This window comes from Delphinus delphis, chromosome 9 (assembly GCF_949987515.2).
Source record: "Delphinus delphis chromosome 9, mDelDel1.2, whole genome shotgun sequence".
Taxonomy (NCBI): Eukaryota; Metazoa; Chordata; class Mammalia; order Artiodactyla; family Delphinidae; genus Delphinus; species Delphinus delphis.
The window spans coordinates 58,480,019-58,495,850 of NC_082691.1; the positions used below are offsets into that span (position 1 = coordinate 58,480,019).

Below are 15,832 nucleotides of genomic sequence, written 5' to 3' on the forward strand. Positions count from 1 at the left end.
TTTCACAATAAAATTCTTGCATGCTTTAAGAAATGGCTAAAGGAGAGTCTCTAAATAAAAATCAATAATTAGTTAAAAGAAAATTAGGATCAAATAGCAAGAAGCATCCCATCAGCTGTCTAACAATATGACAAATTCAGCAGCAACCACAAAGAACCAATATAACTTCTGGTGCCAAGGAGCCAGATGGTACTGCTGGAAGAAATTAAGTCTACAGATTGGCAGTTCGACACTGTGATTATTGCCCAAGGGAGGACAAAGTGGAAGAAGAGCGGGAGGTTCAGTACGATGGGGATAAATCAATTACCACCAACTCACCACATCCTTCCTATCATAGCCTAATAACGGATTCTAAATACCCCATACCAGTGAACTGCCAAAGGTTTAAATAGTCCCAATCTTAGTTGGGAATGATAAACTTATATATAGTAAAAAGTAAAAGATAATCTCAGCTTTTCATCATAGGCCCTAGCAAAGTACACCAATAACTTTATCCACAGACAACAAATACTAAAGTATTTTAGTTACAGCTTTGTTGTGAAAAATAAAGCTATTTTTTCCTATTTTTTATTTTGTGTTACATTCAACAATGACATTTGTTAAAATTCTGCATGTTTTCCAAAAAGAGAATTATGGATAGATAATGGTTACATATAATGGTCTCATGACTAAACAATTGACGTACATGTTTTATAAAAAATTATTTCACTTATATTTTTGGACACACACAAAGAAAGTACTTCCCACTTGTGATATCTAAAGAATGCTAAAGAAACAGTAACATCTCAAGACATGTTCAAAGTCAAATCATGATAGGGAAAAGATAATACACATTGTCAATTTATGCAATTATGAGAAATTCAATATCAGTTAAGTCATACTTTTGAAACGTAAGACAGTTATACACTTAGTAACGTCTGGCAAAGCTTATGCTGAGGGAGCTTTTTTGTTTTATTACCATCTTTCCTTGGCCTATCATCACCTATGAATATATACAGCTGCTTTGTATTACTCTAGCTTGAGTAGGTCAGAAAATTAGATAAGAAAATAAGAATATTAAAATATTAAAGATAAAAAATTAAGAGTATTGATATTTTTAAATCCTAAGAATATACAATTTTACAATATAAATATGTGTTGATTCATTTAATATATTAGCAATTACACTGATAGATAGATGGCCTTTGGATTTAGTCTCATAACCCAATCAGCAACAGATCAATTACATTTCATTAGTAAATAAATCTGATAAAGCAAAGATGTTTTTTGGTTAATCAGTTTGTTAGTATAAAAGCAAGGACTGAATTTACAAGGCTTCTAGAAAAGGACTGGTCAAATCGCAGGTACACACTAATTTGATCGATGTTCACCGAAACCTTTTCTAATACATTTTCTAGCATATTGCAGAAGGCTAGGAAATGAACTGCTAACATGAGCTGCTCAGTGCACTATCTGAATCCCTGTTGTGGGCACTGACAGCCACAGTGATAGAAAAATTAATCACAGAGGATATGCCCTATCTAAACCATACCTAACTCACTTTTCCTCATCTAACTAAACTTGTGTTTGTATACTTCCAATAGCTTGTTTGAAATACTGTTATAAAACTTAAAATGTACATCAGCATTTCAACTTCTTTGGACACATTCCCTCACTGTAATTTTGGGATAAATAGCTGTTAAACCTTCATATTTCTGAACTAAATAACAGACCAGCAATGTTTTTAAAGCCTCAGAGGAGAACAGCTAGTTCACAGAAGTGTCTGTATTCACACAGGTCAATAGGTTCCAGTATCCATAAAGATTCATAAAAATACATTAAAATGTATTTCTATGTTAGTCAAAAAAATGTCAACAGAAAAAAAGTGATGAGAGATACCTTATAAAAGCTCAGTGGATAGTAAAACAGAGCAGGACAAAATTTATTGGGGAAATTTTTTAAACTAAAGAAGCTACTAGTAAATAAAATCCAAATATTTTACATATAATAAAAACACTAACTTTTATTTCATATATTTTTATCACCCAAAAGATAACTTTGCAAATACCAGTATCAGAATTCCAGTTGACATAGTTCAAGACAGCAATATTAAGACTTTAATTGTACTCAATTATGAAACATGTAGTTATATGATACAGGTTTATTTCTTTGGAAAAAATCAAATATTTAACAACCTGATTTTAAAAACAGGGAATGACTGTCACAAAAAAGAATTCATCCATTTACAAAATAGGATCCACTAGCAAGTATTCTTAAAAGTTTGGGACTTGAAGATACAAACTACTATACATAAAATAGATAAACAACAAGGCCCTACTGTATAGCACAGGGAACTATATCAGTATCTTGTAATAAACTATAATGGAAAAGAAAAACAAGAAAAAATTCCGGAGAAAATATATACTAAAACAAAGTTATTCAACTAATCACTTGGTCATCTTGTGACATTACAATAGCCAAGAGCTAACAATGGGCAAGTCCTCTGTGCCAGGCACTAACCCTTACAATAATCCTATGAGATACTACAATTATCCCTATTTTTATAAACCCAGAAACTAAGGCTTAGAGAGAAAATAATTTTTCCAAAGTCAAAATGTCAAACGAGGATTGAACCCAGGTACATGTAATACCATAGTCTGTGCACTTAACCACAATACAATTTGATCCTTGATATGATGAAGTACAAATTTTATCCTCTTTAAAGCCCTTCAAAATTTAGTTTTCAGATACCAGAAGTATATCCCGTCTGCCTTGACTAATGCTTAATATTGGTTAGACTGCCAGGGCAAAACACAGTTAATAAATATGATTCCTTAATTACAAGGAGAAATATGATCAGACAGTAAAAACAAAGAGAAAAGAAAAGCCTAAGAACATACCAGGATTCAAATGAATGCTGAAGAAAACTCAAGATAAAATGTATCCCCGTATGTATATAATCACATTAAGGAATGAAAGTAATTAATGGCTTCTAAAATTCTGTAAATTAAGATCATATGTTTAGAAGCAAAAGCAACAATTTTCCTGGTTTCAGTGTGAGGAAACTTGGGGCAGATGTCTCTATTCTGAACCTCCTAATCTATCTCTTTCTACAATCTCTGGCAAGTCTTATCATTCTCATGACATTCAACATGTTTAGGCAAATAAATCAATGATTCTCCATATCTCTATCCCATATCTCACACTCCCTCTTAAATTTCTTTGACTAAATTTCTCAATACTCCTTCAAGCTCAACAGACTTAATGTTTCTTGTCCTCTTTATAGATGGCCTCACATCCTTGAGAAAAGAATCTAAATGTCAGGGTTCACCTTAGGTGTCATGGTGAAATCTACTGTTGGTCCTTCCCCATATCCCCTCTGGGTACTTACTCTCCCTTGTCCCTTGCCTCCACTGTCAAGGTGACCAACAAGCCTCTAGTCAGGTCCTTCTTATGCGTGCACTCCCCAGAAGGGTGCCCATCCCTGTCTCTCTTCCCTCCTTCAGCTCCCCTCCCACAGCAAACCAAGTTTTTATTTGTCTTCTGAGACATTCCTCACAGCTCTTATCTCTACTTGCTTAATCCATTACCTACTTGCTTTACCCATTATTTCCTCTGTTAAATATGACAATTGATGACCCAAAGTAGCAGTAAGTTGGTCAACTCTCTTTCCTCTGCTCATCTTAAAAGCAGTGACTTGTCTTATTAATACCCCAGTCTAACAAAACAAACTGTAAAATTTGTTGAATTAAACTTTTATTCCATGTAGCACTCTGCCTAAAGCATACAACATTGTTACCCTCTCTCACTACTTATATTTAAAAAAATCAATTCTTCACCTCCTAAAAGACACATTTTCTTTTATAAAGAAATCCTATTGTAAACATATTAGAAGTTTACGGCATACATTTATCCCAGAACATAGGGCCCAGGACACCAATACCAAAACAAGTCCTATTCAATGAAAGAAATATATGCGTATTTTTTCCCCATGGTAAGACATTTTACTATTTTTTGATATTAAAATATTATTTTTTATTAACTTCCTTTGGTGTTAAAAAAAAAGTGATGGGCATGTTTAAAATAGCATGGCTTACAGGTGGTATTAGAAAGTGAGGAGGAGCTTTTGAAGACATTTAAACAAATTGACACCAAAGCACATCTCTGAGATGAAATTACTTTTCTGAGAGTCTTTAAATATTACACTATCTTTTTCTGCTTTTTACGCATGGAAAATAACTAGACGGTATCCAAATTACATTAACATTTTCTCTAGATATTCCAAATGAAAAGCTTCGAGGCAGCATCTTTGCTTCAATGACAGCCAAACTTGGAGACTGCTCTCAGAACTTTCATATAAAATATATTTAAATATCTCATTATGACATTGGAACTTGAAAGTATTTCAAGAAAGATGAAATTAGAATCCCTAAAATTTCCTCAATAGTGAAAATAGACCTAATATATAAATTAAAACATGACTGTGACTATGGGTGAAGATATACAGAAAGATATATGATATAAGAAAGATATAAGATTTCCAAAAAATAACCAAAAATCAGAAGGATGGGAGATGAAGATACTGAGACTACTGTAATTAATTCTCTCTCTGACCCTAGATCAATTCTTCTAACTGTGATAAAGGACCAGTTTCCCCCACAAGACATCACAACATCACAAATTAACACTTTGGTTAAAAATATGTATATACATATAGGTATATATGTATGTATTTTATATATAATATGAATTACTAGAAAAAATAATGATCACGTATTTGGATAATGCAGGAATGTCAAAATGCTATAAACATTTCTAAGTGCTTAATCTCATTTTCCGTACTTATATTGTTGCAGACCAGTAGCAAACAGATCACAGACTCAGATCAGTCTGCAGACTACACAATGAGTAGCACTGCTTAGATAATTCACGTTGCTCCCTTATGTCTCAGTTCCCTTATCTGGCAAGACTACTAGGTTTAGTGACTGACATATAGGAAGAAAAACAACACAAAACACACACACACACACACACACACACACACACGTCCTTACAAAGGAGAAGAAACAAATTCAAAGAAACAAACCAACTTCTTTTTTGAAAGCTAAAAATAGTGACCATTTTTCTGAGATGATCACCCCAGCATCCCTTAGATCCCACCACCATAACTATACACTGACAAAATCCAGCCCAAAAAAGTCAGAATATCAACACAATAATTTACTTGGACTGTATGTTCTCTGAAATAATTTGTTAAAGTAAAACTGATGTGAAAGAAGAGCCATATGATTATTCATTTATATGTGTAATGCAGCAAACCTTACTGCATTTACATTTCAAAAGGCATAGATGATATTGCTAAATGAGGGGATTGATATCTTCTGCAACAACACAAAGCAAGAATTCTTTTTTAAATTATGTTAAAGGCTATAGAATTCGAGAGTTCACTGAGCTGAATAAAGCACAGCAAGAAAATTACTTTTTGCCATCTGCACAGTTTCTAAAGTATCCACTAAGCAACAATAACATTAAAGGTAGGCTAGGATATGTCCCTGTTTTAATTAGTGTATTAATCTCACAATTCTTTAAAGAACTCAGTATTTTGAGAAATGACTTAGCCTCAAGTTAAGAACACCTTAAGAACTTACACCTTAAGGTGTAAGAACTTAAGTTCTTACAGAACTGGAGAAAATATTTACAAATCATATATCTCATAAGAGACTGGTAGCTAGAGTTCTCTTAGAACTTAACAATAAAAAGACAGCCCAATTGAAATATGGAAAAATGATTTGACTAGGCCTACTCCAAAGAAGACATACAAAAGGCCAATAAGCATATGAAAAGATGATCAACATCATTAGTCATTAGAGAAATGCAAATCAAAACCACAATGAGATACCACTGAACACCCCCTAGGATGGCTAAAATAAAGACAGACAGTAACAAGTGTTGATGAGGATGTGGAGAAGTGGAAACCTTCACACATTGCTGGTGGGGACATAAAATGGTATATGGCACTTTGGAAAATAGTTTGACAATTTCTCAAAAAGTTAAACTTAGAGTTAACGTAGGACCCAGCAGTTCTACTCCAAGGTATAGTATATAGTTAGAAGAAATGAAGACATACACAAAAACTTGTACATACATGTTCACTGTGGCATTATTAATAATAGCTAAGAAGAAGAAACAACTCAAAAAATCATCAACTAGGGACTTCCCTCATGGCACAATGGTTAAGCCTCTGTGCTCCCAATGCAGGGGGCGTGGGTTCGATCCTTGGTCAATGAACTAGATCCCACATGCATGCCACAACTAAGGAGCCCTCCTGCCGCAACTAAGACCTGGCACAACCAAATAAATAAATAAATTTTTTTTTTTTTAAATCATCAACTGATGAATGGACAAACAAAATGTGGCATACCCATACAAGTGAAGCATTCTTGGGAATGCAGTACTGCTGTGTGCTGCAACACGAATGAACCTTGAAAACGCTATGCTAAGTAAAAGAAGCCAGGCACAAAAGGCCACATATTGTGTGATTCCATTTACATGAAATGTCCAGACTAGGCAAATCTATACAGAAAGAAAGTAGATTTGTGGCTGCCTAGGCCCATGAGGTGGGGAGGGGGGCCTAGATTTGGGGAAAATGGGGAGTGACTGTTCATAGTACAGGGTTTCTTTTTTGTGGCAATGAAAATATTCTAAAATTAATCGGGGTGATGCTTGTACAACTCTGTGAATATATTAAAAACTACTGAATTGTATATTTTAAATGGGTAAATTCTATGGTTATATTATTTACATCTCAATAAAGCTAATTTTTAAAAATAGAATAAGAATCCTAGACTCTACCCCCAAACTGTTGATGGACTCTATAAAATCAAAGTCATCCTCTTTAACTCATAAGTGCATGTGTTCTCAAGAGCCATAATTTTAGAAGGTTTAATAAAGGAATTGCTTTAATCTTACCCCCAATTCTGTACCAAAAAAAGGAGGAAAGGGGTTAAAAACCTGTAACTAGAAATGAAATAAAAGCATTCAACTTCTGCCTCAGTAATGTCCTACTTCTTTTGACAACTGAGGGTCCCAGTCTGCCTCTGTGCTCCTCACTAACACGTAGGCAGGCTGCCTCCAAGCAAGCCTTGCCCACTTTACTCACAACCCCCAATCAGACCTCCCATTCAAAGGAAATGGCTTTCAGGATATAGACACGCAAAAGCAAAGGAACCCCTCACAAATTACCTATGCTCATGAACAGGAATCAATAGCCAAGGCTGTCCAGACCTTTGAGGGAAACCAATAACATGAAGGAAAAGGACCAATAATTAAAATGCAACTTGTAGACAAAGCACAGTCAGCTTAGAGTTAGAGAATCAAACATAAATATTATAGATCTTAACAATGCAAAAATAATTTAATGAACAAATTTGGAATTTAAGAGTGGAAAGAGAGATGGAAGGAAAGCTGGGTGCACTACTTTCCGCATACTTAATAACAAAGAGTCAATAGCCACCTTCTGAGGTTGGTGCATTACAAAATAAGAAGAACATTATTTAAGTCAAAAGCAAACACAAAAAGAAGTAAAAATAAAATAATAAAAAATCGGGAGGCAGAAGTGGGAAAGGAGGTGTGCAGAATCATCCATCATAGAGGGAGTCAACAGATTCTGTTCAAGGTTGATCAGACAAGAACTAGAAGTAGTGTGCCCAAAGTTACTATAGTAGCTAGAGAAGAAACTAACAAGTGGCTGCCTCTGGGGTTAGGGCGGGGTGGAAAAGGAGGCTTTTACATTTTATCGTATACCCTTCCTATCATTTTTATTTTTAACCAGATGCATGTCTCTTGTAAGTAGGAAAAAAACTAGTCTAATTTTTTAAGTAGCATGGCATAGAAGGATCAAAGGAGTTGAAGTTTGCTACTTCTAAGTTGGATATGATAGTCAACTTTTTGAGTCTCAGTTTCCACATCAGCAAAATAGGGAAAATGTCTCCCTGGTAGTTCTGAGTCAATTGAAGGAAATAATGTAGATGAAAGAATCTGGTTCAGTGCCAGACATATTTCTCAATAAATATTACTTAAAGATGGTTCAATCCCCTTTCCTTCCTAAGATGCTACCTCAAGCACCAGCACAGTCACTTCTAAGGAATTTGTCTCAGAGGAAGGGAGCTCTCTGCGGAATCATGTGCCAGGCTAGCAAGCCTTCCTCGAAAATCAAGTGGGTCAGTCTATGGTCTTAACCTTTGCTTTTCAACGTCTAAACTCTTAATTCACACTTTGGTGCAGTTGCAAACAAGACACACAACTGAAAACAGGAAGCTATACATTGTGACTTCTCCAAACAAAGACCAGAGGCCAAATCCAAATATATATAGCAAGAAAGATAAGTCTGTTACGTGCCTAAATTTTATAAGATACAGTGTTCTGCAACAGCCAAAAATATCTTTACCATTGGCCCAGTGCTGATACCTAAAGATCTGTGAGTGGAACTTGACCTCCCTTGGGTTAAGGTATTCCTCTATTAACATGCAAACTTTCCTAGGGGTAATTTATCAAAGCCTTTCCAATGTACTTAACTGAGAATTTGATTTGAGGGGGGAAACAGATTCAAAAATGGGACAACTACCGACAGACAGTAGTGTCGGGAAGGGGCCCTGTGCAGTGTGCTGAGGGACCACAGAAGAGTGCAGGAAGTAAAGAATCATTTTTACCTACTACAAAGGACTGCTTAGCGCCATGCCTAGTCCACATCTGCGCATTCAGCCCAAGTGCAATGGCTCACCCTTCTTTTCAGCCACAAAGCCCAAGGTAATAAACACAATTAGAACAGAGCTTCTCAAACTTTAATGTGTACATAGAGATCTTGTTTAAATGCTAATTCAGATTCAGTAGGTATGGGTGGGGACAGAGATTTAGCATTTTGAACAAGCTCCCAGGTGACACTGTTGCAGTTGGTCTGCAGTCCATACTTTGGGTAGGAAGGGGCTAAAAGAATCCCTTCCTTTTCAGTGCGATGTCTACTACTCTAACCCTGGCTCTTCTCAACACCCTCTGAACCAAAAGCAACAGTATTTAGCTGGGGAAGAGGCAAAATATAGTGGTTTTGAGAGCAGAGCCGGGTCCTTGGAGTCAGACAGACATGAATACAAATTTCAGTTCTGCCACTTATATGACCTTCATTTGACCTCTCTATCCCGGAATTTCCTCCGTTGTCAAATAGTGATGATATCTACCGCACAGAGAGGCTGTCAAGATTCAGAATAATGTAGCAAGACACTTAGCTTGCTGCCTCCACTAGATGGTCTCTTTGCCTTGACTCATCCAACAATTAACTGCCAGGACCATCTCCCTCAAATATGCACTCATCACATCAGTCTGTTGCTTCAGGGATCTCTTAATGACTACCAGATCAAAGGTAAACTCCTTAACTTGGTATTCAGCTCTCACTGTCCCTCATTTGCTTACCTCTAAGACCCACTGCGCTCCTTCCTATTCAACATCACCTCTGGTTATTACCTTCTCCAGGCAAATCACCTCTGTGCCACCATTAAATGTACTAATTCTGAAATGTGGACACAAGCATTTGGAGATCTAGGGAACTTCTAATCAATCACCTGGTCCAAACTCTTCCTTTCACAAATCAGAAAGTAAAAATCCAGAGAGGCTAAGTGACCTGACCTTGACAACAAAATGATTACCAATCAGTATGAAAACCTGGTTTTTGGACTTCTACTCTAAATGTTCTTTTCAGCAGATTTTCCCACTTTCTCTCTAGCAAACTTCAGGAACCATGCAAAACTCACTTTTAAAAAAAAGGCCCTCCGTTTACAATTTACTCTACAACCTCTCAGAACGTAGGCATGAAGTTCATGTTTTGGTTTATTCAACATGATGCCAAAACATATGACTGACTGAGTCAACAAATAAGGGAAGAAAATCAATGATACCAATTATTTGCCTTGGTACAGGCCAAATCAATTCAATATTTTAACACATACTAGTTACTGTTTTCGGAATCTGCCTTGTTAGAACTTAGATTGCGGATAGGTGGCTATCTTCTCTTTCCAACTGGATCACAAGTCTCTTGAAAACAGGAATTTTTTTTCTTCACCTTTGAATTCCCCATTACGTTGCCAAGGTACCTTGTTCCTTTCTTCATGAATTGTGTAAATAACTGCTAATTTACTGTATTAAAAATGCATTATTTTTCATAATTTGAGTTTTATTACCTTTGCAATATTTCTTATCTAGCCCATTTTGTTATAGTCTTATTTGCCCACTTTGTTTTATAGTGATGTATTTTCCCATTCAATGGCATAAAAATCAAAAAGATGATTCTCAATGGCTATGTGTTTTTATTTTATTCATATATGCCTTTGTAATCATAAAAATATTTTACATCTCTGTATACTTTATATCTCCAATCACACAATATATATCTTGAGTGTAAAAACATGTTTTCTACTTTTTTATCATTTCTCCAAACTATAACCCCTCACGTCTACCAAAGTACCTGAAGCTAGGCTATACACATTACAGAAGGACTAAAATAATCATTGTTCTGATACTGCTATAACACAAGCTAGCTTAAAGGAACCCAAAAAAAAGTTAAAAAAAAAAAAAAACCCACACAAGTGCAACAATATGTTATGTATACAAAGATATGTGTAAGTTGCAAACTAATCTAAATTCTCAGAATAAAATGCAAAAATATGATTTTTATTATCAAAAACCACATGATACTATAGTTGGTTACCCTAAATGGGAAGTAATTGAAAGAACCTTGTTTTTCCTGGTTTTAAATATTATTTCACATTCTACTGGAGCCCAGAGAAAAGTAAAACATCTATTGCTTGGCTTTTACTAGAACTGATTAGTGCTACACCTAACTTTATGCACAAAAAAATCTTCCTCAAAAGTCGGTGTCTATCATAAAGCAGAAACTAACACACCATTGTAAAGCAATTATACCCAATAAAGGTGTTAAAAAAAATGTGTAATGTGTAAAAATTTATCCATTAAATTTATATTTATGCACATGGATGGATTTATATCTAAGCTTGTTGTAGATGCATTATAAGAGTTCATTATTTATAGGCATCATGGAGATAATCCTTAAAGTAATCCTTTGGAATAAGTGATTTACATGTTTTATAAGTTCAAGTTTTCATATATTGTATTCCTTAAAGAAAACGAATACCAAAAAAGAAGAAAACATCATCTACTATTATAAATTATGATCAAAAGAGCATAGCCTTTTTTCTTAATCTCAAACTTTAAAAATAGTTCCATACGTAAACCAGTATTTTTTCATACAAACCTATGTTCTGTAATGCTCACAGTTTTTAGTAACCTATATTACTTGGGAATTTTTAGTTAAGAAGATACCAGGACAATAAATGACTGTTTTGTATCTTTAGCTTCATTTTAGTCTTCCTATATTCACGCCCTAGAGGTTCCAGATTCTTATCCACAAAGTGATTATGGTCTAGGACTGAATCAGATTTGTAACAAATGTCTACTGTGATCCTTCCACCTATCATCGATGGGCAGAGCCAATATATGTCTTCTAGCTCACTGAATCCTTTCACATTACCTTAGGGACTTTCCACAATGCTACACGGTTAGATGCTTGCTTTTACAAATAATGAAAATGAATGAAAAATGATTTCAAAATAGAAAAATGGAAACCCAAATCGTTATATTGTATCTAAAAGCCACCCTGCATCTACCATCTTAGTGCCTAAACAAACATTCTAACATGTATGACAAGCGATATTCTTTAAGGTTTTGAGGTTCATTATCTCTAATTTTATCTGATTACTGACATGCACCATTTCTACTAACACTTCAATATATCCAGCAATACAATAGCATAAAACTTCTAACAGTGATCTACAATAGTCTAGAAACCATTATGATTTGTTTTAAGTTTTTCAGAAAAAAATAAAAGCACAAAGCTAATAAAATGAAATTTCTATTAAATATAATTTTTATAAATATTACCAAATCACAATGAAACTAACAGCAGTCATACAATCATTTATAAAATGTATTTTCCCTCAAAAAATAAAAACAAAAAAGTGTTTCCAAAGAGAGACGAGAAAAAATTACAAAGTACAATATTTTTAAGCTACAAGCGTTACAAAACTCTGTCACCATCTACGTTACAATTCTAGTCATCAATAAGGTACTTTGTTTTCAATGCATTATTCAAAAATCAATTATATCAACTCTTTTGTATAGAAAAGCAGCACACCTTTCAGGCAACTAGTATTAATGAGTAGACATGACTATAGAATATCCATCTGTTTCTCTGACAAAGCTGTGGCTACTCTAGTCACTCATTGAAATTCCATTAATCTGGTGTACCAAGGTCCAATGCGAAAATCAAAACTCCATCTAACCCTTTATCAGTTCACAATAACCTACAAGTGAACTCTGCCTGTTAGCATGCAGCAAGTTATGATTTTGCTATCAATCAGGCAGTTGGCCAATAAAAAAAAAAAAAGGCAGGCTGGAAACAGTGTGTCTGGCAGGGTTTGAAGACTTTGTTTTTGTTTTCTGTTTTCATTTCCTTTCAATTTCTATAGGGTGTCTGGACCTTGTGAGATTATGCATTATTCTCCTTGGCTGTGATTTAATTGCTATCAGCAATCAAGTCGAAGCATCACTGAAGTGTGCTTGAATTTCATTAGAAGATATAACTTATGCTACTTTCCTACAGTACCTAATAAACCATAAAGAAACCAAAACACATATGGCTTGAGGGAATAACTGGAAAATTAGGTAGCCATTTGGGAACTGAATGAACTTTTGAACCAGAGGAACAGAGAAAAAGAAATATTAAAGGAAAAGACAAACTTAGAATGCACACAGAGATGTGCAGGTTTGACCTTTATAGTACCTTGAAAATTACATTAGCATTATGAAAAATACATATCATGTTTGTAGTTTATAATCCATCAAAGTTCAGATACTTTGTTAGTGCCTACCATAAGGTAAAAGTCAAAAGGACAAAACAACAATCTGATTTGACAAAAGGCCTTTTGGTGACCTGTGCTAATTTAGTTATACTTGTTGTTAAATGCATTATCATTTTATAATTAATATATCATTAGACTAAGGTCACACAATGAAGGAAAATTTATTCAGCAAAGGAAAGAGAACACATATAACGATTAAGCTGCAGGAAGAAAAACTAATATGACTAGATGATATTTTAGAGTGGAAATTAAAAGTTCAAGTGGTAGTTTTAAAATTAATTTAGAGTATTCTTAGAAGAAAATGTAAAATTATCAAAAACAGCATTATTTATATACCAAAAATGAATAATACTAAAAGTTAAATTTTCAATCTAAGAATTGCTTACATAAACACTGATGAAAATGCAATGTTTAACAAAAATTTAAATGTTACACATAAATATAATTTATTAAATAATATTCAAATATTGATAATGTTTTAGCAATAAATCTTTTTCATGCTATTAATGTATTTTCTTTATATTTGGTTATGAAAACAAACATAATAAATTATTTACTCATAAGAAAAAGACAATAATCCTGTAAATGATTATTTACAGGATTATTTACATGAAATACAATAGCAATTCACTTTTCCTAACAAATCACTGGCTCTCATATATATTTAATTGTTGGATTTCTTAGGTTGTAGTTTTTTCAAGATGGCACATAATGCTTCCTGGTACATCAAAATATCTATGCTACTCTGAGAAATCCTGAGCATATATATTCTATGAATATGTATCCATATCTATATATTATCCTGAGTATAAGTACTCTCTATATATGTATACATACAAACATACTCATTTCTATCTACCAATGTTTTCCAGAGAAGCAAAACAAACCATTGTAATGTGTCTGAAAAATAGTTCAACTCAAATAATAATTCATTGTTTTGCCTGAAAATATTACTTCATCGATTATAAAACATTTTCTAGGAGAAATGCTTTTGAAGATCAGGTTAGAAGGGGTAATGCTCTGTTTCAGATAATAAGTGTGACTGAAGAAAAATGTGCATCTTTTTAAAAACTAGACAATCTAAGAGAAATTCTTTCCTTTTAAAAATAGATATTAAATGTTAGCCAAAATGTAAAATTCAACATAAAATGGATATGATTATTGTTGCTACACACTGTACAAAGTTCTGAATATAAAAAAAAGCTTGTGTTGTTCTGAATCAGTGGTTAGAATGTTTATCACTTATGCATGTACTTGACTTATCCCTGTTCTGCAGTAGACATAATTTTATACCTCATAAAAGCAATTTATGTTTCCAAAGGGAATAATCTGGATAACATAAAATGTGGAGTGCTCTGTTGCAGGAAGCATATTTTCATTCAGCAATTGTATTTAGAGATGGAACTGCACAGTTTGATCATCATATAGTGGCAGAAGGCATTATTCATTTCTATGTCTATGTGAAGCTTTGAGTGCCACAAATTAATATGCATGGCTAATTTATCAATACACATTCTTAATTTGTACCTATATATCACCCTTATAGGTCTCTATAATTCAGATGCACTCAACTTGGTGGCATAACAGAGAAAGCACATGCTACACTAAAAACAAGTTTCATAAGTTTGGCAAGTTTTTAAAAATTAATAAGAAATAAATAATCAATTTTATTACTATTTCAATTAATACAAAAAACTATAATATTACTGTGTAATATAGGATATTTTTAAATGACAATCAGAAAAATGAAAATGTATTATTAAAAGAAGCATTTGATGGAAACCTGTCTCAATGAGAGAAGGCAATGTAGGAATAATTAATTTAATATTTTATGAACTCATTTTGTATGAAGTTTTCAGGGAAAAAGAGATCAAAAACCTTCTTCATTATTTATAAAATAATGAAATACAACAAGTCATTAAGCAGCACAATAAAATTAAGCAAGAATCTTATAATATCAAATTAACCAACAAACTTACTGATAATGTTCATACGATGATGCAAGCACTCTCCTAAAAATTCAAGTAAAGAAAATTTCCTAGGAAAAGAAAGAACTACATACTTAGGAAAACCACTAGAGAGAGCTCTTCTGTTCCTTAAAAGGTTCTGGTAAAGGTAAGTTAACTGAAGCCTCTGTGTTTATCTGCTTTCTGACAAGACCACCACCTTTACACATTGCACTGTTTTGTGTTAGAGTGTCAAGAGGTATATTCTATGGGAAAATGTCGCATACCATCAGATGGGGCCTCATCATCTTTATCATATCTTTCTGAGGCTAATGAAATAGTGTCTGGAGGCCCAGCAAAAGGGTCATCGTATTCTTCTCCATCTTCTATATCACCTATAAAAGAATCAGAGAAAAAAAGAATGGATATATGTATACATGTATGTATACCTGAACCACTTTGCTGTACACCTGAAACTAACACAACATTGTAAATCAACTATGCCCCAATATAAAGTAAAAATTAAACTTAAAAATATTATTAAAAAACAAAAACTAATCAGAGAAAAGTCTTTTATAATTTAGCCATCTTTAAAAGTGTTACTTTGTCAAAGAGGTAAATTTTACTATTAAATTCGGTCACTTTCATGGAAAACCAAAGAAAAATTTTTGAACTAGATAAAAACAGATCCTATTTTAATGTATATTCGCTGTAACTTAGCTAAAGTAAGTTTTTGAAAGTCAGTACACAACTGCTTCTTTCTGTTACAAAAGGATACAACTTCCAAAATTATGATGGTCTCTACAAAGAGGAATTCAAAAAAGTGGAAGCAGGTTAAAACATAGTGTGTAACCAAAATAAACAAAACCAAAATAACAATAACAGCAACCAAAAAAAGCATGGAAAGCACAACAGAGAAAATAA

At 33.6% G+C, this 15,832-nt stretch overlaps 1 protein-coding gene across 1 annotated transcript in view; it reads right to left on the reverse strand.

Annotated features, from left to right (window-relative positions):
- The window catches only part of SKAP2 (src kinase associated phosphoprotein 2), a 155,865-nt gene that overhangs the window by 122,657 nt on the left and 17,376 nt on the right, over positions 1-15,832 (reverse strand). Inside the window, exon 4 of the mRNA XM_060020641.1 lies at positions 15,196-15,303. Within this exon, the coding sequence (XP_059876624.1) occupies positions 15,196-15,303 (108 nt within the window). The remainder of the gene's footprint in view (positions 1-15,195; positions 15,304-15,832) is intronic.